Consider the following 26,029-nt stretch of genomic DNA (forward strand, 5'->3'; position numbering starts at 1 on the left):
CTACAAATCTAACCAGTTATTCCATTTGAAATGAATGAAATATACTTAGACACTAGATCCCTACCATCGATGGTCATCAGCAGCTGACCCTTTGCCCTGACCTCACTGTAGAAGATTGCGAAGAGAAATTTGCCTCCCACAATTTACCTTAGAGTGACATCAAATCAATCATTAGTTTGAAAACATGCAAAAAAAAACAACACAGAAATAATGGTGTCTGTCATTTTGACAAATTGGTGCCATTACTACACTCACACTCAAAAGCATTGATATATGCAAGCTACTGGAGAAAAGCAGTCACAGAGTTTGGACGTGCTGATCAGAAACAAGCCCAGCTGACGAGGTGGGTGCCCTTTAATACACAACTATTTATATATAATATCTGATACGAATATTAAATTAGAATGTTTTGAATCATTAATATGAAGAAGGGACAGAAGTTAATAAGATATTTTCTTTAAAAAAAGTTTTGTAAAAATGTAGCAAAATGTTCCGGAAGCCCATGTCTGGCACCAAAAGTAATGAAAAGTTACCACCGATGAAATAATGAAGATATTTGTCAAAGTCTAAGACTTGACTTTTAAGTCAAAATTATGAGATAGTAAGACAAAATCTGTCCCAAAAGAGGAACATTTTCAATAGCAATTACTATAGCAATTATTTTGTCATCTTTCTTATGAAACTGAGTAAGTTATTTTTTATGTTATTGTAACATATTTTTCGTTAAACCTTCATGACCAAATTATTAGTTTTTAACAAAAATCCTTCATGTTATAACAGCAAATAGTTTGTGCACAAACTTTAACAACTCTAATTGAAAACAATAATACTTTTCTTGCTATTATGTATGTCAATATGTTTTAATAAAAAGACACTTCTATATCAACTAACCCTTTTTCAAATAACTTTTTTTATTTTTCTCATTTTAAAGACACACTTAGCAATGCTGTCATACTTTTACTCAAAAAATCCTAAAATATGATTGGTTGTTGGAATGCTAGTGAAGGTTATCCTTAGCAGACTTCCATAGTCGTTATGAAATCTGAAATATTATAGAAAATACATATGCCGCTTCATATACAAAATAACTGTACAGTGAATGTTTTTAATTGCTTTAATCACCTTTGAAACAAAGGTGTTGTCTCATTGTGTCAGTTAATTCATTTCTGTTCCTTCTTTCTGACTTTTCTCCATAAAAGCAAAACCATTCGAACCGATATGTCAGTCAACTCTTCTTCCTCCACCCTTTACCACTGCTCAGACATAAGAACTGGATTATTCCTTGCCATTGCCTTCAACATCACTAAGTTATTGTTCATCGTCCCCCCCTCCATCCTCATCCTCTACCTGGGCTACCAACAATGGCGACGGCAGCGCTCCGCTGCAACAATGAGGCACGCTGACGCCTTCACCTTCCACATGGCTGCTTTGGAGCTGATCTACGTGTTTGGGGCTGCAGTCACCTTTTCTGGCATTTTTACTGATCTCTCAGAGGTGACTTCAGTGGGGAGCTTTGTGGCTTCTATGGTTTTCCCAGGACAGATGGGCTTTCACATCCTGACCTGTGTGGAACGATACCTGGCTGTTGCTCATCCCGTCACCTATCTGGGGCTGAGACAGTCCGGTGGGGTCCGGATACGAAATATCAGCATTGTATGTGTTTGGCTGCTGTGCTTTGGATGGGGCGGTTTAACGATTCTGTTCTTCCCTGATCTTCCCGTCATCCCATTTTTCTGCCTATTGGTCTTCTCTTTAATTGTCATAACGTACTGCAGCCTTCGTGTTCTCTGTGTTCTGATTCGTCCAGGGCCAGGGAAAGAGGGCGGGGAAAGAGAGCGAGTTGATCAACCAAAGCAGAGAGCTTTCCTTACAATCAATGCCATACTGGCAGTTCTGTGGTTGTGGTTTGCAGGGTACCTTGTCTGTCTTGCTTTAGAGAATTCACAGCTGCTTAGCTACAGTGTCGGGTGCTTGGTGCTGAATTCTGGCTTCGCGTTTAGTCTGCCCAGCAGTTTGGTTTTACCTATGCTGTTCCTACACAGAACACGAAAACTGATCTGTTGCTGTTAAAGCAATGTGTAAAGACACTAACTGGTCAGGATCAGAGGGGACTTGCTTTAAATTATTAAGATTAAGTTTAATTGAAACGAATCATCAGGCAATGAAGTGGAGCATAGAAGTTTAGATTTGATATCATTGGATAAAACAAAGATAATAGAGCAAGTTATATTGTCTGCATATACAGGTATACCATATGCTTATACAGATATATTGCCTGTATAAACAGTTATATCATCTGCATATAAAGCAGTTTTATTGTGATCATTGTGGCCCAGAATTACTGAGTTTAAAGCAGTGTCCCTCAAAAAATGTATGTAACTCAAACAAAGGAGCTACATTTGATTTTCACTCATGCACACAAATTAGTAATATTGAGTGGTGTACACTATTGAACTAGTGTGCAAAATCAATTCAACCGTTTAGTTTAATGACTCATGCTCCCAAATAATTGCTCTTAACACATTTATTATCTTAAACAGATTTAGCTGAATTAAATCAATTGCCTGACGACTTAACATTTATATTTGCATCCAACTGATAGCAACCAAAGCTGGACAAAATTGGTGAACGTGCAGAAAAGCGTATTAAGAAGACAAGGATAACAGTAACTCATTTCTGTGCATGAATGAAGTGACTGATGAGCAAAGACTACTAATGTCAGTTTACAAATCAGTAACTTGAGAGGACATTTTAGAATAAACTCATACGAGAGCTGAACCTACTAGTTTGTTAATCTGAATTGTCTAATTTAAGAATGTGAAATAAGTCATTTAGAGCATCAACAACAGATTTGGGCCTACCAAATATCATATACGCAAGCACAAATTACAAATTTTGAATGCACGAAGTTTAACTTATATGAGAGCACAAATTAACCTGTTCACAATTACAAATGTGACTGTTTGTTGTTACATGAGCTGAGCTTTTTAGTTATATTGTATTACTGACCAGTTTCTTAGACTCTGCTCTTTTTCTCTCTTTATTTACTATTTAACAATGCTGTTTATTGTCACCATTGCATATTCAATCACCAAAATGAAAGATTGTTGTGTTTTGTGTTTTGAAGATTATGTTTATTTGAATTATTTGAATGTGTTTTGCCAGTTTTTGTATCCTGACTTGAATTACTTCTGAAAATGTTAAAAATCCTTTCATATGCAGCACATAAAGTTATGTTAATTGTAGAATAACTTATGAAGGTCAGCTGTGAAATGCGTTATTTTATTTTAAAGATACTTGTGATGAGACTCACTCCTAAGGATACAAAAACCAAGCAGATGTGCAATATTTTCTGGCAAAGTTCATCTTTACATTCTGTACTACACTAAGATTTGACCCGAACATTTCATTACTGCTATTTAACTGATTTACCCTAGAAAGTATATATAAAACCTTAGAGATTGTCATGCTGAGTTCTAGCTGATTCTTTGTTGATGTTGGTAGCAGCCCTGATTGCAGATTTCATGGATGGTTTAACTTTTTTACACTTCCTTACCCAGCTCCAACGAAGATAATGACTTAATGAACACTATCGAGCATTCATGTCCAGCCTTCAAAAGCGCTGGATATTTTGGTGAAAATCAAAGTAGAGCAAAGGTGATTACTATTGGATGTATATTTGTTGGGTGGCCAGAAACACAAGAACAAATGAATGCTAATGTGGATCTGTGACAGCTGGATGTGCAATTAGGCAATTGTTTCTCAACATATCCTTACCCAATTGTAGAGGATCTATGGTGGTGGGAAAACGTTCTATATTCAAATAAATGTGTTTTTGTTCTTGCACAAACTAGTGAAACTAGTTTACTGGTTTTGTTTAATCAAGTTCAAAGTCAAGATAAGGATTCTTTTATCCAAGTAAGTAGAGTTTTACACGTCTAGGCTGGTGACCACATAAATTATCAGTGCAAACAAAAAGGGCATACTGTGGGTGCAAAAATGATTGACAGAACACAACTTGGAGCATCAGTTTAAAGTATTTCTTAAGAAACGGTGGATGATTGATAGGCAACCTTTTACGTCACAATAAGTATATTTAAGGCAGTTAGAATTTTATGGATAGCACCTAAACACACTTGCGATGTTTACAACAATGATTTTCAGTCGGGGGCAAAGGGAAATTCTGGCTTGCACTAACTTCTTTAGTTGTTAGTAGAAGTTTCACTAGGCGTTGAGCAATATCTTAGATCTTAATTCTTAAGAAACACTGAATGACAGCAAAACGATCATCTAGACAAATGCAGCTGCAAACGTTGAAAGTAAAGAAAGGCAACAACTGAGACTTTGGGAAGGGTGCTCTGGTTTCCTCTCAACCCACCACCAACACATGGTTGGTGTACAGATAAAAAAACAGTCACCACATGCATTAAAATGGACAAAACTACTAAATTATGACAAACATATGACGTTAATGTCACTGAAAAGAGGAAAAATAGTGGTAGATGAAAACATCCCATGTGTGTAATGGGAACCAAACAGCTGTCTAAACAAAAAGGCTTCTTTTCTGCACAACAACATTTAATTCGAATGAACACCTGTCTTTGTTTGCAAGTCACTTGAATCCTGTCACACTTGAATAACAGATCAAATAAATGATAGGAAATACCTAGATTTAAATGCTTTATGTTTTTATGTTTGGAGTTTCATATTACATAAAAAGACAAATGTTAACTTCCATCTCCTGCATTAAGACAGATTTGTAATTTTGGGCTATAAAAAATGTATTGAATTGTATTGAGTCTAATTTAACTCAAAAACCCAGAAATCTAACCATTTATTTAATTTCAAGTTACTAAAAAGACCCTCAAGACACGAGGTCACTACCAACGATGCTCATCAGCAGCTGACCCTACGCTCGGACTTCACTGCAGGAATAATGTGAAAACAAAATTTGCTTGCCGTACTTTCTCGTGTTCGGTGACACCAACCAATGTGATCATTTGTTTGACAACATGCAAAAAAAAAAAAAAAAAAAAACACAGTCCGTCTGTCTGTCTGCCTTCAACAAATGGGGGCTGAGAATACAATCACACCCAGAAGCATTAACACATGTAAGGATCCGGTACTAGAGAACAGCAGTCAGTGAGTTTGGAAACAAAACACTGCTAACAAGGTGGGTGTCTTTATTACACAATGATTTTCAGTTAATGGTATCAAATACCTGCTTTGTGTTCAATTTTTTTCCTATTAACTGTATTCATGGTGGAGTCTTTTGAAGTTCACCAGACAAAATATAAAAAATAATGTCTGTCAAATAGTCAAAGACATTGAAATCAATTCTGTAAAAGCTTTTTTTAATATGCTGGTTCAGAAAACAATATTAAAATAAAATCATTTCTATTGCAAAAAATACATATTTGATGTGCTTGTTATGAACATTAACCTGCAGAAGTGACTTAGTTCGAAATAAGTTTTGCAATTGCTCTTTCATTACACATTGGATAGAATTTGGAAAGTTACTTCCATGAAAGTAAAAATACACTTGATGAATCACATAAAATTAACCCCAAATGTGTCACAGTTATAAGATGGTAAACAAGATAGCTCACAATGTGTTGTAGTTTTAAATCACTTTAATCATCTTTGCAATGAAGGTGATATTTGCCTCAATGTCAACAAATCACAGCTGCTTGGCTACAGGGATGGGTGCTTGCCCAGCAGTTTGGTTTTACCTATGCTGTTTCTACATAGAGCAGGAAAACTGATCTGTTGCTGTCAATGCAAAGAGAAAAGACAACAACTGGAGACGATCAGAGGGGATTTGATAATAAATTAGTAACATCATTTCAGACAATAAATTGTACCATAGAGGTTTAGATTTTATATTATTCGATAAAGCAAAGGAAATAGAGCTGGTAATATCATCTACATATAAAGTTATATCATCTGCATACTATTATATTTTCTGCACATACAGTAGTCCCTCCAGGTTTTAATTGTGATTATAGTGGCCCAGGATTCCTGGATTTGCAATAATTCAATCTGTAATGTGAATTAAGAGGTTACATTTGATTTTCATCGATGCAGACAATTTATTTTTCTTGGTTCATTAATTTGTGCACACAAATTATAAACGTTATAATTCAGCCATCAATGTAATGACTTACACTTCCCACAATGGTTTTTAAAACAACATTCTTTAAAATGTCATGTTTTGAGTATATCCACACATTTCGCTCATATAACAAAACCGTATTGTCACTGTGCGGTGGAAACCTTGTAATTACATATTTCTTATGTTTTCTTTTATTTATACAGTTACCTGTTTATCCACTTAAGCTCTGTTGCTAGCATTGTGATTGAATACGATTTTGCTGAGGAGACTACCATAGCTAGCTAGCTAACATAATGCTATGCACATACTCCCTCAGACGCTCCAACAAACTATTACATTTAAGAGCACAAAAGAAAAATTTAGAGTGTACAAAGTAACTAATATGAGAGCACAAAATACCCTATCCCAGGTTACAAATTACAAATATGTATGAACGAATTTGACTGATACTCGTAACATGTGCTAAGCCTTTTAGTTGTGTCCTGGAATGCAACTCTTCAGTGTATTACAGTGTCACTTGCTTGCTGTATCTTTCTCTGTATGACCATTTGTCAATGCTGTTGCCATATTCTGATGGAGTGCCTATTATTATCTGCAATTAACAAAATAAATAGTATCCTAATGGGAGCCATTTGCTTTGGTTTGGTTTTTAAATATTAGTTTTGTCAGTATTTAGTCCTGACTAAACTGACAACAGTTCCTGACAATTAAGTGTAATAAGTTATGAAGATCAGGTTTGAAAATGATACAGTTGTATTTAATGTTACTGTAATGCCCACAAGTCATCAGTTGAGGTCGATAAATATCATGGAGAATTCTGAGCACCATGTCTTGAACAATGTGTAAAGTAGAAGAGAAAGATAGTTGTGGTTCTTCTTATTTAGCACCTATTTGATTACACAGACATAAATGACGACGACAGAAACATCAAGCCTGGAGTGACATTAGTGGTGTGCATACTATTGATTGCAAGTGAGTTACATCTGATTATACCTTCACCTGGTAACATCAAACCATTTTCAGTACAGAAAATCCAGCAGTTTAATTTGGAGCTGCATGGTGTGAGGACAAACCCGATGGGCCTGACTGCTAAAGCAACCAAGTAAAAGTGTTAGATTTAAAACCCTAGAGCTCGTCATGCTGAGTTCTAGCTGATTCTTTGTTAATGTTGGTAGCAGCCCTGATTGCAGATTTCATGGATGTCTCGATCCAAGCGTGAGGGAAGGCTGTGTGTTCTCCAGCAAAGTGCACCCTGCCTTCACTTCTGAAGAGCTCCTTTGAGTACTCTAAATGCTGATAGGGCGTGAAGAGAGCGAAAGCACCCAAGCTGTGAGGATCCATGCTCCACTTCTTCACCACCACCCCTGTGCAGAGAGACCAGACTTGCTCTCCATGGATCTTTGCCAAATCTCTCAGAGCCAGCTCTTTCAGGTCTTCATCGCTCGCACCTAAGAAGAGGAGGGAGTCATCAGACCAGGTGTAGGAAGCCAGGAGGACGCCGATGGTCTTATTTGTCGGAAAACTGTGGCTGGGGTAGTAGATGTAACGCAAGGGCCCGTCAGTGATGCTCTTTCCTCCTCGGATGCCGTCCTCCTCCCAGAACTTCTCGCGAAAGGTGAGGAGGATTTTAGTGGAGCTTTCATAATGGACCCCTCTCAGGACTTCCATCTTTCTGATGGAGAGAGGTGGGTCAAAGTCCATGAAGAGGGCTGCTTTGGCTGTGGTTGTTACCAAAACAGTGTCAGCAGAAAGGTCTGTCAAAGAGGTCTGGTGGCCCGTCTGATAGGATACAATTACACCCTCATCTGATTGGCTGATACGTTTGACCTTGGAGTTGAGGAGGATGGGGACATCAAGGACAGGAAGAAAAGCTTTGGTTAGGAGATCTGACCCACCAGTCACTTCGTCGTACCTTCAAAACAAAAGGAAAGATTTTAGTTCCTTTGTATTGGTCAAAACCTTAAGTATGTAAAGTAGGCAAGATTTTAACTGCTCTCACAACAACAACAACATTCTCTCTCCAAACTTCAAATACCGACACTAAGCCCTAAGCTTCTAACTTCAGTTTCCAAATGCACAGTGTCTTGGCTCTGTAAGATAGGTTTATGCAACAAAACCAGTGACCAATGATTCCAGTAACTCTTGGGTAACCAACGAGTCGCATGACAAGCGCCTCACATGAGTCAGATGACTAAAGACTCACATTACTAAAAAACTGGCGTGATAAAATGTCAGCATTTAAGCGTAGTTTATACTGCCCTTAGTGAAGTAGGTGCGCGCCAAAAATGACGTAACCTGCAAGTGGTAGCGATTCTCGGTTGTGCACATCTGAAGGTTTGAAACTTGCCGCAGTTATAGAAAGAAGGATAATTCATTTTTAGATGCTTTAGAAGCAAGAGGTGTTCAAAAAGTTTAAATTTGAGTAAATATTTTGCAGCCAAATCAATTGTTAACAGGATATTCAACCTTCATTTTGCTCAGACCGTCTTATAATGATGCTGGTGGGTTAACATTGGAGTTGAAAGCGTGTTGCGTCCGTATCCCACCAACCAAAATGCGAGTGAGATCCTTTTGGTTTTAAGACTCCAGTATACTGAATACCTTCAAGGAAAAACTGTCCGAAATGTAGCTCTCGTCTTCCCACTTGAGCGAATCATTGCATTATTCCTCTTTTATAAACACTATACCCGGGCTATAGCTAAAACATAACATCTTTCGGGACGAATGTAAATGCACAAATGTGTTAAATGAACCAATCGTACTTGGTGCTGTCGCTGACGTCGCTCTCGATGTAGATCATCTCAGTCAGAGCCAGGTGCATGAGGCTCTGTTCATTGAGTAAGTCTCCGATCATCCTCACTGCTTCTGGACTCAGACCACCTTCTTCTTTCAGATACTCCTGTGAAACAACACCCACATGTATTCTACATTACGTGTTCAAGCTTTCATGAAAGACAATCTTAAATTATCTTATTAACTCAGCATCTGTCTCTCAGGTGACCTTTTGAAAATCAGATCAGCTGAGAATATATCATATTAGTCACAGTTTTACTTCCATACACTCCTGTCATTAGCTGTTCACCTGCCTGTCACTCTGTCTCTCAGTTCACTCCGGCCACTCCCAGTTCCACTTCCAGCTCACAGCCCAGCCCCTTCTCTCTCACCACACCATCCCTCACCTAATCAGTATTACTCAGTGCACCTGCTCACTCTGCTGCACTACTCACCTCAGTATGAATACCCCAGTCTCACACACACTCACTGCCAGATGGTTCGCCGCATTCATGCCAGACCTTCCAGCAATTTCCCTTGAACTGACTTCCCGTTGCCGACTCTGCCTGTCTGGACTTCCCTGCCTTGCCTCTGCCCCGGTCAACGACTCAGCCTTCTGTCCCCGACGACGAGTATAGCCTCCGCTTCCTCTGGTTTCCGTTTGCCTGATCCCCTGCCTGTTTCCCTGACGGCTTGGCGTTTCCTTATAGGAATTCACAACGTGAGTCTGACCCTGCCTGTTTGTCTGACCCTGCCTGTTTGTCTGACCCTGCCTGTTTGTCTGACCCTGCCTCTTTGTCTGACCCTGCCTGTTTGTCTGCTGTATGTCCCGCTTTCAATAAAGCTGCAGCATTCTACTCCGTGTCCTGCCGCACTGCTTCTGGGTCCACACCACACCCGTGACAATATTGACCCATACCCTTTTCTAATTTTCATTGGTGGAACATAACATCCACATCATCTGTGACACACTTGTGTGTCACACTCGGTGCTCATTTTGTAGAATTTCATGATATCAAGTTGTGCTTTACCTTTACAGAATAGTGGTCGTACTTCCTCAGAGCAGCTCTGCAGCCATGAGCCTCCACTTCATCTTTCACCTGGAGAAAAGATCCAGCTGTTGTTTACAGTGTTGCCTCAGCACACAGATGCTTCAGGGCAATGCAGGAAATAATACAACTCTTTAAGCATCTCTGTGTTAACACACACGACTACGTTACATTTTACTGTTTCTAGAGCATTCCAATGATAACATTTCAATATATTTAGAGGAAATGTTTTAAATGTTCGCCCTGTATGTCCTTTAGCCTAGGCATCTTAAAAATTGTCAATATTCAGCCAAATGTTTCAGTTTTATCCAATAAACATACTTTGAGCTCCATTAAATCAAATCAATGCTTAATGGGAACTTGACTTTATGCTTTGTTTTAATAATCTATAAAAGCAAAACAACACAAATCGCATTCAGTTCCTAAAAATCCAGGAGAAACAGAAGGTTGGGGGCTACGAAATCAGACATTTAAGGGGATATCATTTGAGTCAAAAGTGCAAACATGTTAATAAACATCTATTTAGAACAATATTGTTCAGCTCGTACTGGAATCAGGTTTCCCATAGAATACAGCATGCACTGTATCACTCCTTTTTGCATAAAGTATAACATTAAGTACCTTCTGCAGAGCCTGCTGTAGCAGTTGGTCGGCTGACTTCCTCCTCTCTCTTTTGGGAAGTTTATACTTCAGGATGTCAGGATTGGCTTTCACTGCGTACGTCCTCTTCAGCCGCCCGTGGACCAGGTAATAGGTGTTGATGTCCTCCATGATGAACTCATTCAGCTTGACTTCCAGTTTTTTAGCGAACCAGCCGACGATGCTGTGAAGAGATGAGACACTTGACGCTGGCATGTAGCAACATGTACCATTGTTGGGTAGCTACGTACCCAACAAAGAACATTTTTAACTGGCTTCAGGTTCAAACACTGTTGTGTTGCACATTTAATTCAGTTTCACTCACCGGTGAGAACGTGGGATCCTCATGGCTCCCAGTTCAGCATACCAGCCTTCTTTTTCATTCCTGTAGGTCTCCACTCGTCCTCCGACACGACCACTCGCCTCTATTATGGTCACCTTGTCAAAAACAATTCAGTGCTTAACCATAGGTGTCTGATTCCTGATTTGAAATCAAGAAGCCAGCGCTGCATCCTTCATTAAGTTTGTGTTATTGTGTTAATTTGGTGTTTTCAGGGTTAGTTATGATTCAAAAAAGTCACATAATACCACAAACTTAACAAAAGACGCAGCAGTAGACCAGTAACTTCACAGAGGTCAAAAGATTGTTTTTGGCAATGTAGTCTTGTGTCTTTGAAGAGAGCATACATGTAATCTCAGTTACCCGTCATAAAGGGCTGTCTGACAGCAAGGTAAAGAGGTGAAAACATTCTAAATATATATATTGATTATTTTAGGTTTTTTAAAATACATCCACGGCGGAACAAGCTATGCTCCTGTGCTGGTTCTCCTGTCTGTTTCTCCAAACACCATGGAGAAGCACCTTATATAACCCAACTTAAAAAAAACTGGTTAAAAATGGCTCATTTACACTGTTTTATAGTTTATTAAACAATTCCTGTTTCCTTTTTGTAGAAGAAAGGATAATCAAGAAGCTGGAACAAAATGTGCATTTATTTCAACTCTGTGTATGTTTTACCATTATAGCGAGGTTGGAGAGGCCTGATGTGACTAACAGCTGGAGACCTTTGTTCTTTCCCCGAAACATTCCCACCCTCTCTGGTATTTCATCTCTACAGAGGAGGTTTCAATACACTTTCGCAGAGACATGTGACCATTCTGCCATCTAGTGGTCAAGTGGTGATAACACAGATACGTGTCAAAGTGACGAGATGTTGTGGTGCGATTAAGTCACGTGACCGACGCACATTTCTGATCTGCATTATCTGTGTTAAATCCTGTGTATTAAGTGTATGTAACTGAATTCCATTTCTGTATCCATACAAGTGTGGAAGGTTTATTAATATCATAATGAAGAAAAGTATGTGGTTTATTTGTTTAAAATGTTATATTAGGTAATTTACTAAACAAGGACACTCCAACACTAGGAGACAAAGGAATCCGAAATATTTGCCAAACAAAGCCATAAACAGGCCCCTCCTTGCGATGTGACACCTATCTTGTTTGGACAAAACTGGGGAACTTTCCTTTGTCTCGCTCTCTTATCCTTTTCCTTTTCATCCGTGTTGGTTGTCTGTCTTGTGAAGTGTTAAGGAGCTTATACACGCTCCCGTTATTTTTATTTTCGAATTTTATTTTGTCAATTTTTCTCCTCAAAACTCCTTTGAGCATCTTATAATTATTCTTTTAAGCAAGCCTTATTTTTGTTTTAGTGTACGTCTGTTGACCTCATGAGATATCAACTTTAATTATTATCGTTTAGGCCAAACGAGATTAGTTCGAGTATATCAACGAGTAGCCTGAGTTATCAAACTATCCAGAGCAATATCTCCTCTCCAAACACCCAACTGGATCCAACACCCGCCTTGAAGCAAGACACAAAGAATTCCGAAGACAGCGGAGAGCCACCGGTCCTCGACCCATTACCCTGCATTCTTTGCTTCCGACGGAACCAAAAGTCCGCTGGCAGAGCTGAGACTACTAGGACCTCTGAAGCAACTGCAGAGACCCGCAAAAGGCCTCTGGACCCCTCGGCTCACAGTAGGAAAGTATCAACCTGAAGATGATCCAGAGTCGGTGTCAGATATATAACAGCTCTGAGTAATGATAATTTAGATTGACCGGGTAGAGTAGTGATAGGAGTGTGAGGAGCTTACAACTTTTCTTCACTATCAGATATGATATTGCCTGTTTTATTTGAAATCAATAAATTCATGATTTGTATTCATGTTTAATTATTAATCTTGTCATCCATTCATTTAATCCCTTTAGACATAAATTACCCATGTATCAACAAGTCGTTGTCTGTCATATTAATTCAAAGTGGGAACTATGAAGTCACTGAAATCAGGACTTACGCCTGAGATATTGAGACTGGATCATTTGTTGCCAAATTATTGATTGTATTTGTATTATTTTCCTCTATTCAGAGGTGGTGCCCCGCAAGTTTTAACGTAAGCAATATTTACATTTTAAGGTAGTTATTAATAATCACTACACCATCTAATTAAGAAATGTATTAAGTGAATCTTAAGATAATGCAGTAACTTTTAACAAAAAGTTATTTGGATGACCGACTTGAAATTTCCATAACATTGCCCGTGAGCTGGTCAGCCTGTGTTTTGTGGCGTCACATCTGTCGGCTTGTTGAAATGTTGTTTTTCTGACCCCTGGTTGCCGACGAAACAATCAAAGCAGCTTTAAAGTGTCATCCTGTGGCATGTACCTGGTGTCCTGCGTCCTGCAGGAGTTTGGCAGCCGTCAGTCCAGCCACGCCAGCTCCGACGATCACGACATGATGAGATGTTTTTATGTGAGGTAGTCCTGTCTTCACGGTGTGCAGCAGCTCATCGTAGTCTTTGTCCTCCAGACAGTCAGCCAGATGTTCCTTCAGGCTGACAGCAGCTGCAGTGGTGATGGGGTAGAGTGTGAGCAGCAGCAGCACACTGACAGCAGCTGGAAACACAGAGAAAAGCCACCACTTAACTCCAATAGAGAATAAATCAAAATAGTATTAACCATGCCTGATCCTGGGATTTTTAATTCAGGATTAAAAAAATCAGTTATAAATATAGGTTTTAATTTCCATATTCCAAGATCAACTGGCTCCATTTAATCACCTGCTAACAGTAACTAAAGACTCGCCACTTCATCGTTGTTGAACTCTGTAATTGTACTTTGAACTCCAGCTCCCATGAAAATGTATCTGATGTGCCATCATCGTAGCTGTGTGTCCTGCATATGTTCGACTCTTTAGCTGTTATCTCTTCTACATGGTTCAGTTCTCTCCGTCCTGCTGCTTGTGAAGCAGTCCTCGCTCTTTTGTGAAGCTTTGAAGTTAAACTTGTGGCTCAAGTTAAATCTACATGGAAAGAAATACTGAATGAACAACAATAAAAGATCACACCCATCTACACATGTTTATTGTTGAGTATAGTTCTGTTCAAAGGCAGAATTTCAGTTATTACAAATGTCAATGGGATTTTGAATGACATTTTTCTACTTCTTGAAAAGAAACCCAAAGTTCTGGTCTCCCTCTCTCTATTTGAAACTCTAACTTGTATTTTAGTGCTGTGATGAAAGTATTGCCTATAATATTCAATGGGAACAATGGAGATTTATTTGGTATAGTTTAACTTTGAATTAGTTATTATTTGTATGGAATATAGGAAGTTTTTGGAAAGAAAAGCTCCATTTAAACCCAAGAAGATTTATTCCTTATTCATTCTCCATATGTCTTAAACTGTGTGATTCTGTGTAGACAAATGACAGTTCTTAATTCTAATTAAGTTCTGTGTAAGTTTTTAAATTTTATTGGAAAGAAAAAAATACATTTTCTTTTAGAATAGAGGAAATATAGTTTCCTACAAAGAATCTTTTATATCACTGAACTGAATACTTCACATTCAAATAAACGGATCTTACACTTAAAAAAAATAAATATATATTTCTTGACCAGTACTGCTAGTGCAACTGAAAATAAACCTCTTTCCCTACATTTCAGTATATTCTTTTGTTTATGGCCATCACATGGTTTTATTTAGTTTCATGGGCTAACTTATTATGATCAGGCATATACTACTCTGTCTGGAAACCTCTATGATATGATGAAATATGGAATAACTATTTTCAGTTCTCAAAAGTAAACGCAGTCAAAATCCAGTGGGTTTCATGTCAGCTGATCTACTCAGCCTGTGACTCATAGAATATTCCTGTAAAGTCCAGTGAAGAATCTCCTCATTCCTCATTCAGCAAAAATGAAACCTAACAGTTCTTAAGAAGATCTACTCAGACAAAAACTAAGGAAGAGGTAACAGATCAAGGAACTGATGTCACATAGGTCACATATTTGAAAGTGGGACTAATGGCTATAACATTCAAACAGAATTCACCAGTCTGTAAAATATAATACTATTTACCATTTATTGAGACAATACTTTGTCTGAATGAAAGAAAACACAATATTGCTTTAAAAACACTCACATGATCTCCATTTCATCACATGTGGATCCATCTCAGTTTGGAAGCCTGTCTCCTTTCTGTCTTGATGACAAAGAAACAGAAACAGAAACATAAAGGAGACCAAATGTTTAAAGAAACAGTGAGATTTAGTGGCCTCTAGTGGTGAGGTTGCAGATCTCAAGCAAACAATATCTGCTCACCCCTCCCTTTCCAAACTGTGGAGGAGTTTGGTAGGGGGTGCAGAGAAGTTTATAGGGACAAACTACGCTAAACAGTGACACTACAGAGAGACTAGGAAAAAACGCTTTTAGCCGATTGAGAAGGGACAGACAAAGACCACTGAATTAGGTTTCACTTTCGTTTCCACGGTAATGGTTCATGCATCTTTTGATCAGATGTATTGCTAAATTAAACAGTAGAAACCTGTTTCACGTGTCTGTGCTTGTGCTTCAGCCTATGTGTGTGTCGTTGAAGGAGCTCAGTGCTGCAGCGTGATATTAAATTACACTAAAACATTCAAAAGCACTAATAAAAAAACACCAGTAATGTCAGAACTTATTAATACTCTGATGTTTAGGTCTGGTAGCCATCCCTACCTTAGGGTAATACAAAATGTTTATGTATATTTCTGTTTTACATGAATTATTCCTTTGTGCTGTTGCTGTATTATGTTTTCTTTAACATATTTGTACTCACATTTATTTTAATTTGCACTGTTTTATGTTTTGATATTTCTTTTAATCTTTTATTTCCATTGTATTAGAAGTAGCTGTTGCTGTGATGTAAATTTGTATTCAGGGTCAGTGCAATGTTTTGTAAATTAGACTGAAATAAACTTTTTTTAAGAAGAAAATAAAAACCCTGATCATTTCTTATGCTGATATATTCATGGTGAGATTTAAATAAAGGTTTTGTTAAGATGAAAGGGTTCCTACCTTTGATGGCGCTTAAACAACAAAAGCTGATGTTCCAGTGACCTGATGTGAAGATAGAATCTCTTATAAACCGTAATTTGACTCAAGGCTGGAATTTTCCTGTCATCTGACCAGGCTGACCACAAAGGTCATGGGTCTGTCTGTCTTGGTTTTTATTGTCAGGGTTTTTTTTATTCAGTTTCATGTTTAATCAACTCTTGCAATCATTACTCAACATCATCATCAAGGAGGCCGTGTGTTATCTTATGGGAACTTTGCCAGAGAAGCAACAGCATGAGGAAGTGCAACAAAGAAAATCTGAGAGCCATTCATCTTACATTTTATTTGCTAACCACATTTGTGATTCTCACAGCAACATGGCATTTTAAACAGGTCTACTCTTTAAGGAAGTATAGAGTACTTTATATATCTGATCCAAATCAAGGTATTACATCACAATAATCTAAAATAATTGTATACATGTATAAGTAGTATTAGCAGTTACCCTAACCTAGGAAAAGAAAACTTTTGAAATAAACCATCACAAGTTATAAACAGGTAAAATGTCCGCTAAAAGTAATGGTTGGAAGCTCCAGCTTCTGCCACTAAAGGTGGTAGTACTAGGAATGCTAACGGTCAGGTAGGCATCAAGGAAAAGGACTCAAATGCAGCAGCAGTTAAGTGATTTATTGGTAAAATCATGATACATAAGCTTACAGGTGAGGGGAGATTCCACAGGGTAACAGGAAAGGGACTGGAAGCAAAGGGGAATGTTGGGAATGTGGCCAAGCACAGGTGGAGATTGGCTGGTATAAATGATGTGGGGGGTAATTAGGGAACAAGGATCAGGTGAGCAGTTGGCTCTAAGTGTCACATGACAGTGACCAGGTGGGGAAGTCTGAGGGGCATCTGGTGGATGGATGGGGAATGGCAGCTCTGGAAAGTCCAAGAAATGAATGGTTCCTGGGCGAAGACAGGGATCAGCCAAGTAGAAACAACTGAGGTAGTGACACAGACTTGATCAAAGGAACCTTAAATTGTTCAATTATATGAAAATATTACTGCAATAATAGCCACTTTGTCAGTGGAAATCAGTTGAAATGATCACATCTGGAATGTGACGGGTGCATTCATAATTAGAAAATAAAAATAAAGAACCATTTGACAATGGCAGCCATTTGTTTAAGTTGTAGTTTTATTTCTGTGAATTATAGCCACAACAAACATATGCAGAATTTCACAAACATACATGTGTCCCTGATCCATTATGTATAAAACAGAAGTGTTTGGGTAGGAAAAAAAATGGGTGTGTTCCCAGAGTCTAAAGGCACACAAGCTAGTTGCTGACTCTAAATGAAAGACACATTTCAACATGTAGTACATTTCTGTGGAATTAGCTACATATGATGCATCTTTTTGTAATCTTTTTATTTAAACCATAACACACAGTTGCTTAGACTCGATAGTCCAGAACCCGCAGATCATCTCGTGTTGAATATTTAGCGTTTTTCGAATTCAAGAGCACCACTTTGTTAATATTTGTGGCAGCCCTAGAGCTCGTCATGCTGAGTTCTAGCTGATTCTTTGTTAATGTTGGTAGCAGCCCTGATTGCAGATTTCATGGATGTCTCGATCCAAGCGTGAGGGAAGGCTGTGTGTTCTCCAGCAAAGTGCACCCTGCCTTCACTTCTGAAGAGCTCCTTTGAGTACTCTAAATGCTGATAGGGCGTGAAGAGAGCGAAAGCACCCAAGCTGTGAGGATCCATGCTCCACTTCTTCACCACCACCCCTGTGCAGAGAGACCAGACTTGCTCTCCATGGATCTTTGCCAAATCTCTCAGAGCCAGCTCTTTCAGGTCTTCATCGCTCGCACCTAAGAAGAGGAGGGAGTCATCAGACCAGGTGTAGGAAGCCAGGAGGACGCCGATGGTCTTATTTGTCGGAAAACTGTGGCTGGGGTAGTAGATGTAACGCAAGGGCCCGTCAGTGATGCTCTTTCCTCCTCGGATGCCGTCCTCCTCCCAGAACTTCTTGCGAAAGGTGAGGAGGATTTTAGTGGAGCTGTCGTAGTGGGCTGCCCTCAGTGCCTCCATCTTTCTGATGGAGAGAGGTGGATCAAAGTCCATGAAAAGGGCTGCTTTGGTTGTGGTTGTGACCAGAATGATGTCGGCAGAAAGATCTATCAAAGAGGACTGTTGGCCCGTCTGATACGATACAGTTACACCTTTATCTGACTGTCTGATGCGTTTGACCTTGGAGTTGAGGAGAATAGTGACATTGAGGACATTAAGAAAAGCTTTGGGGAGAAGGTCCGACCCACCAGTCACTTCTGCATACCTTAAAAACAGAAGACAAAAAGATACTTTTAAGGAATGCCTTCCGGTAGTAGTAGTAGTAGTAGTAGTAGTATATATAGATTATGATGCAGACTAGGAGAGCAATCCCCAGTCATTCGTTTCTTTTTGACATTAGGGTCCAGGCTGCCAACATCAGAGTCAAGGTTGGTTTCAAACCACTATTACATCAAAAATCTAAAACAAACTAATGTTATCTCCATCAGACACAGTGTTGTTTACATTTTCTGGTTTGGTAAACCTTCGGTATCCTGCCCAGTTCCAACAAAGTAGCTACTTGCTGGTGAACACATTGGAGCCGGTAGTGTCAAAAGAGCTGGATCATTTGGTGAAATAGCTAAGGAAACTAACATTGGATGTATTTTCTTTGCGTGGCCAGATAAACAACCGAATGAATGCTAATGTGTGGATGAATGGATTAAGTGGAAAACAAAACTTTGAATACAAAAATGTATGAAACTGTGTCATCTGCAAAGAGGTGTATAACTTCATATTCCACCACCTTTCATGACAACTCTTTGATTTTTGTTACTATTTCTGACTAGTGGTTTAATATTATTGAGCTCTACTGTGCAAACATGGTTTTCACATTTTGAATAGCTGACAGTGTTGGATGTCGGTTCTCACTTCACGTCATCATTGATGTCAGCCTGGTCATAGATCATCTCAGTCAGTGCCGTGTACATGAGGCTCTGCTCATTAAGCAGGTCGCCAATCATCCTCACTGCTTCTGAACTCAGACCTCCTTCTTCTTTCAGATACTCCTGTGAAACAACACCCAAATGTTTTCTACATTACGTGTTCAAGCTTTCATGAAACATAATCTTAAATGATCTTATTAACTCAGCATCTGTCTCTCAGGTGACCTTTTGAAAATCAGATCAGCTGAGAATATCATATTGACCCATACCCTTTTCTAATTTTCATTGGGGGAACATAACATCCACATCATTCGTTCCTGCAGCACACAGTCTTGTGTGTCACACTCGGTGCTCATTTTGTAGAATTTCATGATATCAAGTTGTGCTTTACCTTTACAGAATAGTGGTCGTACTTCCTCAGAGCAGCTCTGCAGCCATGAGCCTCCACTTCATCTTTCACCTGGAGAAAAGATCCAGCTGTTGTTTACAGTGTTGCCTCAGCACACAGATGCTTCAGGGCAATGCAGGAAATGATACAACTCTTTAAGCATCTCTGTGTTAACACACACGACTACGTTACATTTTACTGTTTCTAGAGCATTCCAATGATAACATTTCAATATATTTAGAGGAAATGTTTTAAATGTTCGCCCTGTATGTCCTTTAGCCTAGGCATCTTACAAATTGTCAATATTCAGCCAAATGTTTCAGTTTTATCCAATAAACATACTTTGAGCTCCATTAAATCAAATCAATGCTTAATGGGAACTTGACTTTCTGCTTTGTTTTAATAATCTATAAAAGCAAAACAACACAAATCGCATTCAGTTCCTAAAAATCCAGGAGAAACAGAAGGTTGGGGGGCTACGAAATCAGACATTTAAGGGGATATCATTTGAGTCAAAAGTGCAAACATGTTAATAAACATCTATTTAGAACAATATTGTTCAGCTCGTACTGGAATCAGGTTTCCCAAAGAATACAGCATGCACTGTATCACTCCTTTTTGCATAAAGTATAACATTAAGTACCTTCTGCAGAGCCTGCTGTAGCAGTTGGTCGGCTGACTTCCCCCTCTCTCTTTTGGGAAGTTTATACTTCAGGATGTCAGGATTGGCTTTCACTGCGTACGTCCTCTTCAGCCGCCCGTGGACCAGGTAATAGGTGTTGATGTCCTCAATGATGAACTCATTCAGCTTGACTTCCAGTTTTTTAGCGAACCAGCGGACGATGCTGTGAAGAGATGAGACACTTGACGCTGGCATGTAGCATTTCGATTCCAATTGTAGAGATTTGAGTTAGGAAAATGACCGTAGCACTTTCGCACTGTGCACTAACTGCTCAAGTTTCTCTTAGTGGGGTTTTGATGCCCATGCTACGTACCCAACAAAGAACATTTTTAACCGGCTTCAGGTTCAAACACTGTTGTGTTGCACATTTAATTCAGTTTCACTCACCGGTGAGAACTTGGGATCCTCATGGCTCCCAGTTCAGCATACCAGCCTTCTTCTTCATTCCTGTAGGTCTCCACTCGTCCTCCGACACGACCACTCGCCTCTATTATGGTCACCTTGTCAAAAACAATGAAGTATTGTATAAAGTATAGATTGCTGCAGTAACTTTTAACAAAAATTTATTTGGATGACCGACTTGAAATTTCCATAACATTGCCCGTGAGCTGGTCAGCCTGTGTTTTGTGGCGTCACATCTGTCGGCTTGTTGAAATGTTGTTTTTCTGACCCCTGGTTGCCGACGAAACAATCAAAGCAGCTTTAAAGTGTCATCCTGTGGCATGTACCTGGTGTCCTGCGTCCTGCAGGAGTTTGGCAGCCGTCAGTCCAGCCACGCCAGCTCCGACGATCACGACATGATGAGATGTTTTTATGTGAGGTAGTCCTGTCTTCACGGTGTGCAGCAGCTCATCGTAGTCTTTGTCCTCCAGACAGTCAGCCAGATGTTCCTTCAGGCTGACAGCAGCTGCAGTGGTGATGGGGTAGAGTGTGAGCAGCAGCAGCACACTGACAGCAGCTGGAAACACAGAGAGAGAGACAGTGACAAGCACATCCAAATAGGGAAATTTAATCAGAAAAAGAAAAAGAAAAGAGAAAGAGTTTCAGAGGGCAAAAGCAACTAGATGTCAGACACTTTACTGTTTGCATTGTATAAACAAACACTCATCTGAGGCCGTCGTGAGAGAGACTCAGAATGAGTCCAACAGTCGATAAAGTTTCTGTTCAGGCAGGAGTTTATTTTGCCTAAGTCTAATTTCTTTTGACACTGTGTTAAATGCAAGTCCAGCAAAAATGTGCCTCTCCTTCTTTTATCATACAGTGAGCAGTGTCAACCTCGTTATGAAAGAGCAGAAGTACAGCAGTGATATCTTCAATGGGTCTGAATCACTGGGATTTAATCACGGAACTAAGCAGAGAAAATGTGAGATTCCAGCACATGTTATACTCCGCTTCATTCATACAGACACCAAACCCCCCCCCAAAAAAGTATTTGATTTTACTTTTGCTTGAAAAAAAATTAAAAATACTCGCCTGATTTCCATTTTGCCTCATGCAGATCCATCTCAGTTATTAAGTGTTTCTTTTCCTTTTTGGAGACATGAAGAGGATGAAGAGGAAGAGAAAATAAAATGTAGACAACTTGTTTGAATCCTAGAAAGTCCTGACTTCTCTGTCTGACTGTGGCTCAGTCGGTCAATGACTTTCACGTATAAATTTACAATCAAATTGAATTAAAACAATTAAAAACAGGATAAATTCTTCAACAGAAAACCAGATATGAGGAATTCTTAAAACAAATAAAATCATGTGGTTCAAGTAAGTAAGTCACCAAGTTTTGATACAATTTTACGCATTTTTGTAAATTCTAATCCTAATAAAAGACTTTATTTAAAATGTTCACTGTTAATAATATATATTAAGAATTAATATATACACAACAGATTCTTACCCTTTTAGGAGCTTAAATGTCACCATCTGCTTTGAGAGTAACCTGAAATCATGAAAGAGTTTGGTTCTTGTACTTATTATACACCAGCCCATCAGAATCAGGTGATCTAGAAAAATCATCCGTCCTTCATTATCTGTAACTACTTACATGGGGGGGGCAGGTTACACCCTGGACATCAGGGCTGACACACCGGATCCGTAGAGGGCAGGCCAGTGGGTCTCATGATCAGAAAGGCATTATCCCAACATCATCATTATTGTGTATATTTGTCATCTCATTTCATTGGAACTCTGCCCATAACATGAACTGAAAGGAGGAAATAAAAACAAAAAAATTCACTATTGTGTCATCTTGGATGAACACATTCACACACTGTTATTTTTCCAGTATTTGCCAGAGGAAGCACCTCCAATACTTCTGCTGTGTAGAAGGAGACATGCTTACATCCAAACCAAGTGTTATTGAATACATATGTAATGTAATCGATACAATTTGAGATTTTTTAAATTTATTTAATACGTATCAAGGATACATCCAAGACGTCATATTAGGGCCATTGTAGGTAAAAAATAAAAATAAATACATGAATAAAAAAACGTACATTTACATTTTTTTCTCATAAATTTAATACGATTTTGAGAATTTTCTTAGTACTTTACTTAAAAACTGAGATTAAAATAGCAAAAAAATATATCTGTATTGAAATCACGTGGTTTCATGTGGTTCCAAGTTTTTTTCTGTAAGGAACCACATGTCTTCACTTTGGAATATTTGATCCTCCTCATCACACCACATATGCTTTATCCAACCGCAAAGTATAATCTGATTAAGTCAACCACTGTAAGCGATTGTGTGTCGAGGTTGATCCAACCTAGCAAGTTAACTAAGACAAAGACCATTTTCCTTTCTTTTTTAAAGATCATTTTTGGGCACTTCATGCCTGAATGTGAAAGAGAGGAGAAAGACGGAATATGTGAAAGACAGAAGTGAAATGACATGAAACAAAATGTCCGGCCAAGAGAATCAAACCCGTGCTCTGCTGCTCAGAGTGTTTACGCCCTTATGGTATGTGTTCTTACCACTTGGTCTAGAAGCTGGTGTGTCATGTGACTCTATCATGACTAAAGACTCTCAGAAGTCAAAGGAAAACAGTCTGTAAAGTGCAGCTTTATATTTAGGAATATTTAGTAATCCACTTTGACCATAAGTGTCACAAAACCTCTGCAGAGTGACCACAGCATCTCTAAACATCGATGAACACATTTGGATTGTGAATGTGCCATGAAATGATGTACATTCAAACACACCTCACTTTCTGCTTCGGTTTTCTAATTTCTAAAATAGTATTAAGAAAAAAACACTTATATAATTATCATGACCATATTGTGATTGATTAGAACATGATCATTGTATGATTAAACACTGCAGGACCAGATAAAAGCCAATAAGTAGGTTTGTAACTATGCTTTTTAAATGTAATTTTATATGAGTAATTTGTTTGTGGGACAAAATGTTTTTGATGCACTTTGATAATGAGCTGCAGGGGGCAGACAAGGACTTCTGCATCCAATGTGTGTGTGTGTGTGTGTGTGTGTGTGTGTGTGTGTGTGTGTGTGTGTGTGTGTGTGTGTGTGTGTGTGTGTGTGGTTGTTGTGCAGTTATGCAACTTCAGTTCTGGACAGATTTACATCTAATTGCACCATTACAGTTAAAAAATTAATATACTGAGTGAAAAGAGGTCATGTATTAAGAGAACCAAAGGTTTTTCTTATACACATGACAATGCAGGAGACCAGTGAAACATCTATAAACACCTGATAAGTATCACATTCTATGATTGGTATGGTTGAAGTACAAGGTTAGAGAGTTTTATCTGGCTTACAACATGACCACTTGCTGACAAAATGCTGTACTTTAAAAACTAATTCAGAATGTCACTCCTTAATTTAATTATATACTATACATATTTTGGACTCACTTTTCTGTTTGTAAAAGAAACTTTCCTTCTCATATGTGAGTCTTTGTTCTTTGGCTCCACCCACTGACATGAACTCAACCCCTGAGGCTATTTCCACCTCGACAGCAGCTCTGTGTCTGAAACAAGGTTTTTTATACTTAGCACAAAGTTAGTGCTTCATCAACAGCAGAAAAAAAGCCTCACAGGAAGAGACCACTTCTCACTTTTGAACTGACTTTCACAGTCTGATGTTCAGACAGTCAGCAGCGAGACAACATGGAGGTCACAGCTCTCTGCATCCGACTGTGTGAGTACTGACTCTGTCTCCAGTTAATAAGAACTGAATGATCAAGAGCACGTTTGAACTGTTAAATTATTTGATCTCTTGGTGCAAAATGTGTTTTTGTCCGTACCAGTTATGATATTGTACAGACTTCCAGAGCAGCTGTAGTCTCTGCAGGGATCCATAAAGCATGTGGATGCTATAAACACCTCTCAGTGATGTTTAGCTCTTTTTCTTTGTCTCTCCAGCAATGAATGTGTTGTTCCTGCTGTGTGCACTTGATCAGAAAGTAGGTAAGTACCGGTTGGTTGCTCATCTATAAGACGGGAAGAGGGAGATATGTTCTGATGTGATATTGGTTATTTTGGTTCCATTATTTAAGATCTATATTCCAACAGTTTACAAATCAACAAACAACACAAATCTCCTTCACCTTCTTTGTTTCAGGTTCAGTGTTTATTCGCGTCGTCCCAAACAGACTTCAGTTCTTTGAGTATGAGAATGTAACTTTCCATTGTGAAGGACTCAAAGAGGAAGAACTGTTGTGTAGAACTTCTAGTAAACTGGAATCAACGGGTTCCATTTGCTTCGTTAACCATGCTTTTCCAGAAGACAGTGGACAATACTGGTGTGAGACTAGAGCGGTGAAGAGCAGCAACACCATCAACATCACTGTCACTGGTATGTTTGCATTAATAGAATACAATGTTGTCATAAAATCATCATCACTTTAACTTGACATTCATATCAAATGTTTTTCAGCTGGCTCAGTGATCCTGGAGAGTCCTGTCCATCCTGTAGAGGAGGGAGACTCTGTTACTCTACGATGCAGAAACAAGACGACCTCCTCTACCATCACAGCTGATTTCTATAAAGACGGCCTCCTCATCAGGAGCAGCTCTACAGGACACATCACCATCCCCAATGTTTCTAAGTATGATGAAGGACTCTACAAGTGCAGAATCTCTGATGGAGGAGAGTCAGCAGAGAGCTGGCTGACTGTCAGAGGTAAAACATAGCAATGACTCGGAATAATATCTTAACATTTATGTGATTCATTAAGTTTAATCACTCTGTTCCTATTTTCACTGAAGAGGCTAGTTCTACCTCCTCCAGTTCTACCTCCTCCAGTCCTACATCCTCCAGTTCTACCTCCTCCAGTTCTACCTCATGGATCGTTGTCACTGTGTTGTTGATGGTTCTGCTGTTGGCTGTTGGACTGTTTCACTTTGGCAAAGGTTATTGGCACAGAGGTACAGATACCTTTCACTCACAATATTGCTGCTAATAGCTCCTGCTGACTTGAACTCCAGTCTGTCGGTGGTACAGTGATGAGTTTGACTTTGTGCTGGTTCTGTTTTACCGTCTGTGGATAGTGCTTTCTTGTATGCCAGTTAAACCGTGGATTACTCAGTTCTGCTTTCAAACTGCTTTTACAAAAGCTCACATTCTGTGCACATGTTAAGTGCTTTGACTCTAAAAACATGTAAATGTGTCAAGAAATGAATGAGATAGTCAACAACAATGTGGTCACAAAGCAAAGCTAATGAATGCATCCCTTATACGATTGAATAAGGCATACAACACAGATCTCAACCAGAAAATATTTTTATTGAAGCAGTGTTTTACTGCAACTTTGATAACAGTGTGGGTAAGGACTTCAACATGCAAACACATTGAAGGACATAACAATCTTTTTATATTCTAATTTTGTAAACAATAGTCTATTTCTAGCCCTTTTATAAATGAATCCATTCATGTAATATTTACTGTTACAACATGAAGCACAGAACTAATGCAAACACCTTTTTTGTACTGCAGCATTGCTCTACCTGTCCACACTAACACTTGGACCAGGCTCAGCTGAGGATCCAGCAGGTGAG

The 26,029-nt window shown here is 38.9% G+C and overlaps 3 protein-coding genes across 4 annotated transcripts; 1 reads left to right on the forward strand and 2 right to left on the reverse strand.

Annotated features, from left to right (window-relative positions):
- Positions 1 to 5,184: 5,184 nt before the first annotated feature.
- On the reverse strand, positions 5,185 to 16,005 carry LOC129093284 (L-amino-acid oxidase-like). 2 transcript variants are annotated; one of them, XM_054601252.1, is made up of 8 exons: positions 15,972 to 16,005; positions 15,058 to 15,117; positions 13,301 to 13,530; positions 10,901 to 11,013; positions 10,558 to 10,759; positions 9,919 to 9,987; positions 8,878 to 9,014; positions 5,185 to 8,027 (listed from the first exon to the last, which is right to left on the reverse strand). In XM_054601252.1, the coding sequence occupies exons 2-8, from the start codon at positions 15,086 to 15,088 to the stop codon at positions 7,241 to 7,243; spliced, it is 1,569 nt and encodes a 522-aa protein (XP_054457227.1). In that variant the 5' UTR covers positions 15,089 to 15,117; positions 15,972 to 16,005; the 3' UTR covers positions 5,185 to 7,240. The 2 variants fall into 2 exon arrangements, with proteins under 2 accessions (XP_054457227.1, XP_054457228.1); XM_054601253.1 differs by having other exon boundaries at positions 15,058 to 15,113; positions 15,972 to 16,001.
- Positions 16,006 to 17,123: 1,118 nt separating this feature from the next.
- LOC129093496 (L-amino-acid oxidase-like) lies at positions 17,124 to 22,095 on the reverse strand. The gene is made up of 9 exons (XM_054601535.1): positions 22,054 to 22,095; positions 21,907 to 21,948; positions 21,489 to 21,543; positions 20,744 to 20,973; positions 20,403 to 20,515; positions 19,977 to 20,178; positions 19,337 to 19,405; positions 18,932 to 19,068; positions 17,124 to 18,287 (listed from the first exon to the last, which is right to left on the reverse strand). The coding sequence occupies exons 3-9, from the start codon at positions 21,517 to 21,519 to the stop codon at positions 17,501 to 17,503; spliced, it is 1,569 nt and encodes a 522-aa protein (XP_054457510.1). The 5' UTR covers positions 21,520 to 21,543; positions 21,907 to 21,948; positions 22,054 to 22,095; the 3' UTR covers positions 17,124 to 17,500.
- Positions 22,096 to 24,055: 1,960 nt separating this feature from the next.
- Positions 24,056 to 25,165, forward strand: LOC129093811 (Fc receptor-like B). The gene is made up of 4 exons (XM_054601934.1): positions 24,056 to 24,170; positions 24,395 to 24,439; positions 24,594 to 24,827; positions 24,909 to 25,165. Exons 1-4 carry the CDS (start codon positions 24,140 to 24,142, stop codon positions 25,163 to 25,165), a joined length of 567 nt encoding a protein of 188 aa, XP_054457909.1. The 5' UTR covers positions 24,056 to 24,139.
- The last annotated feature ends 864 nt before the right edge of the window (positions 25,166 to 26,029 follow it).

Source organism: Anoplopoma fimbria, chromosome 7 (assembly GCF_027596085.1).
Source record: "Anoplopoma fimbria isolate UVic2021 breed Golden Eagle Sablefish chromosome 7, Afim_UVic_2022, whole genome shotgun sequence".
In the NCBI taxonomy this organism is placed as follows: Eukaryota; Metazoa; Chordata; class Actinopteri; order Perciformes; family Anoplopomatidae; genus Anoplopoma; species Anoplopoma fimbria.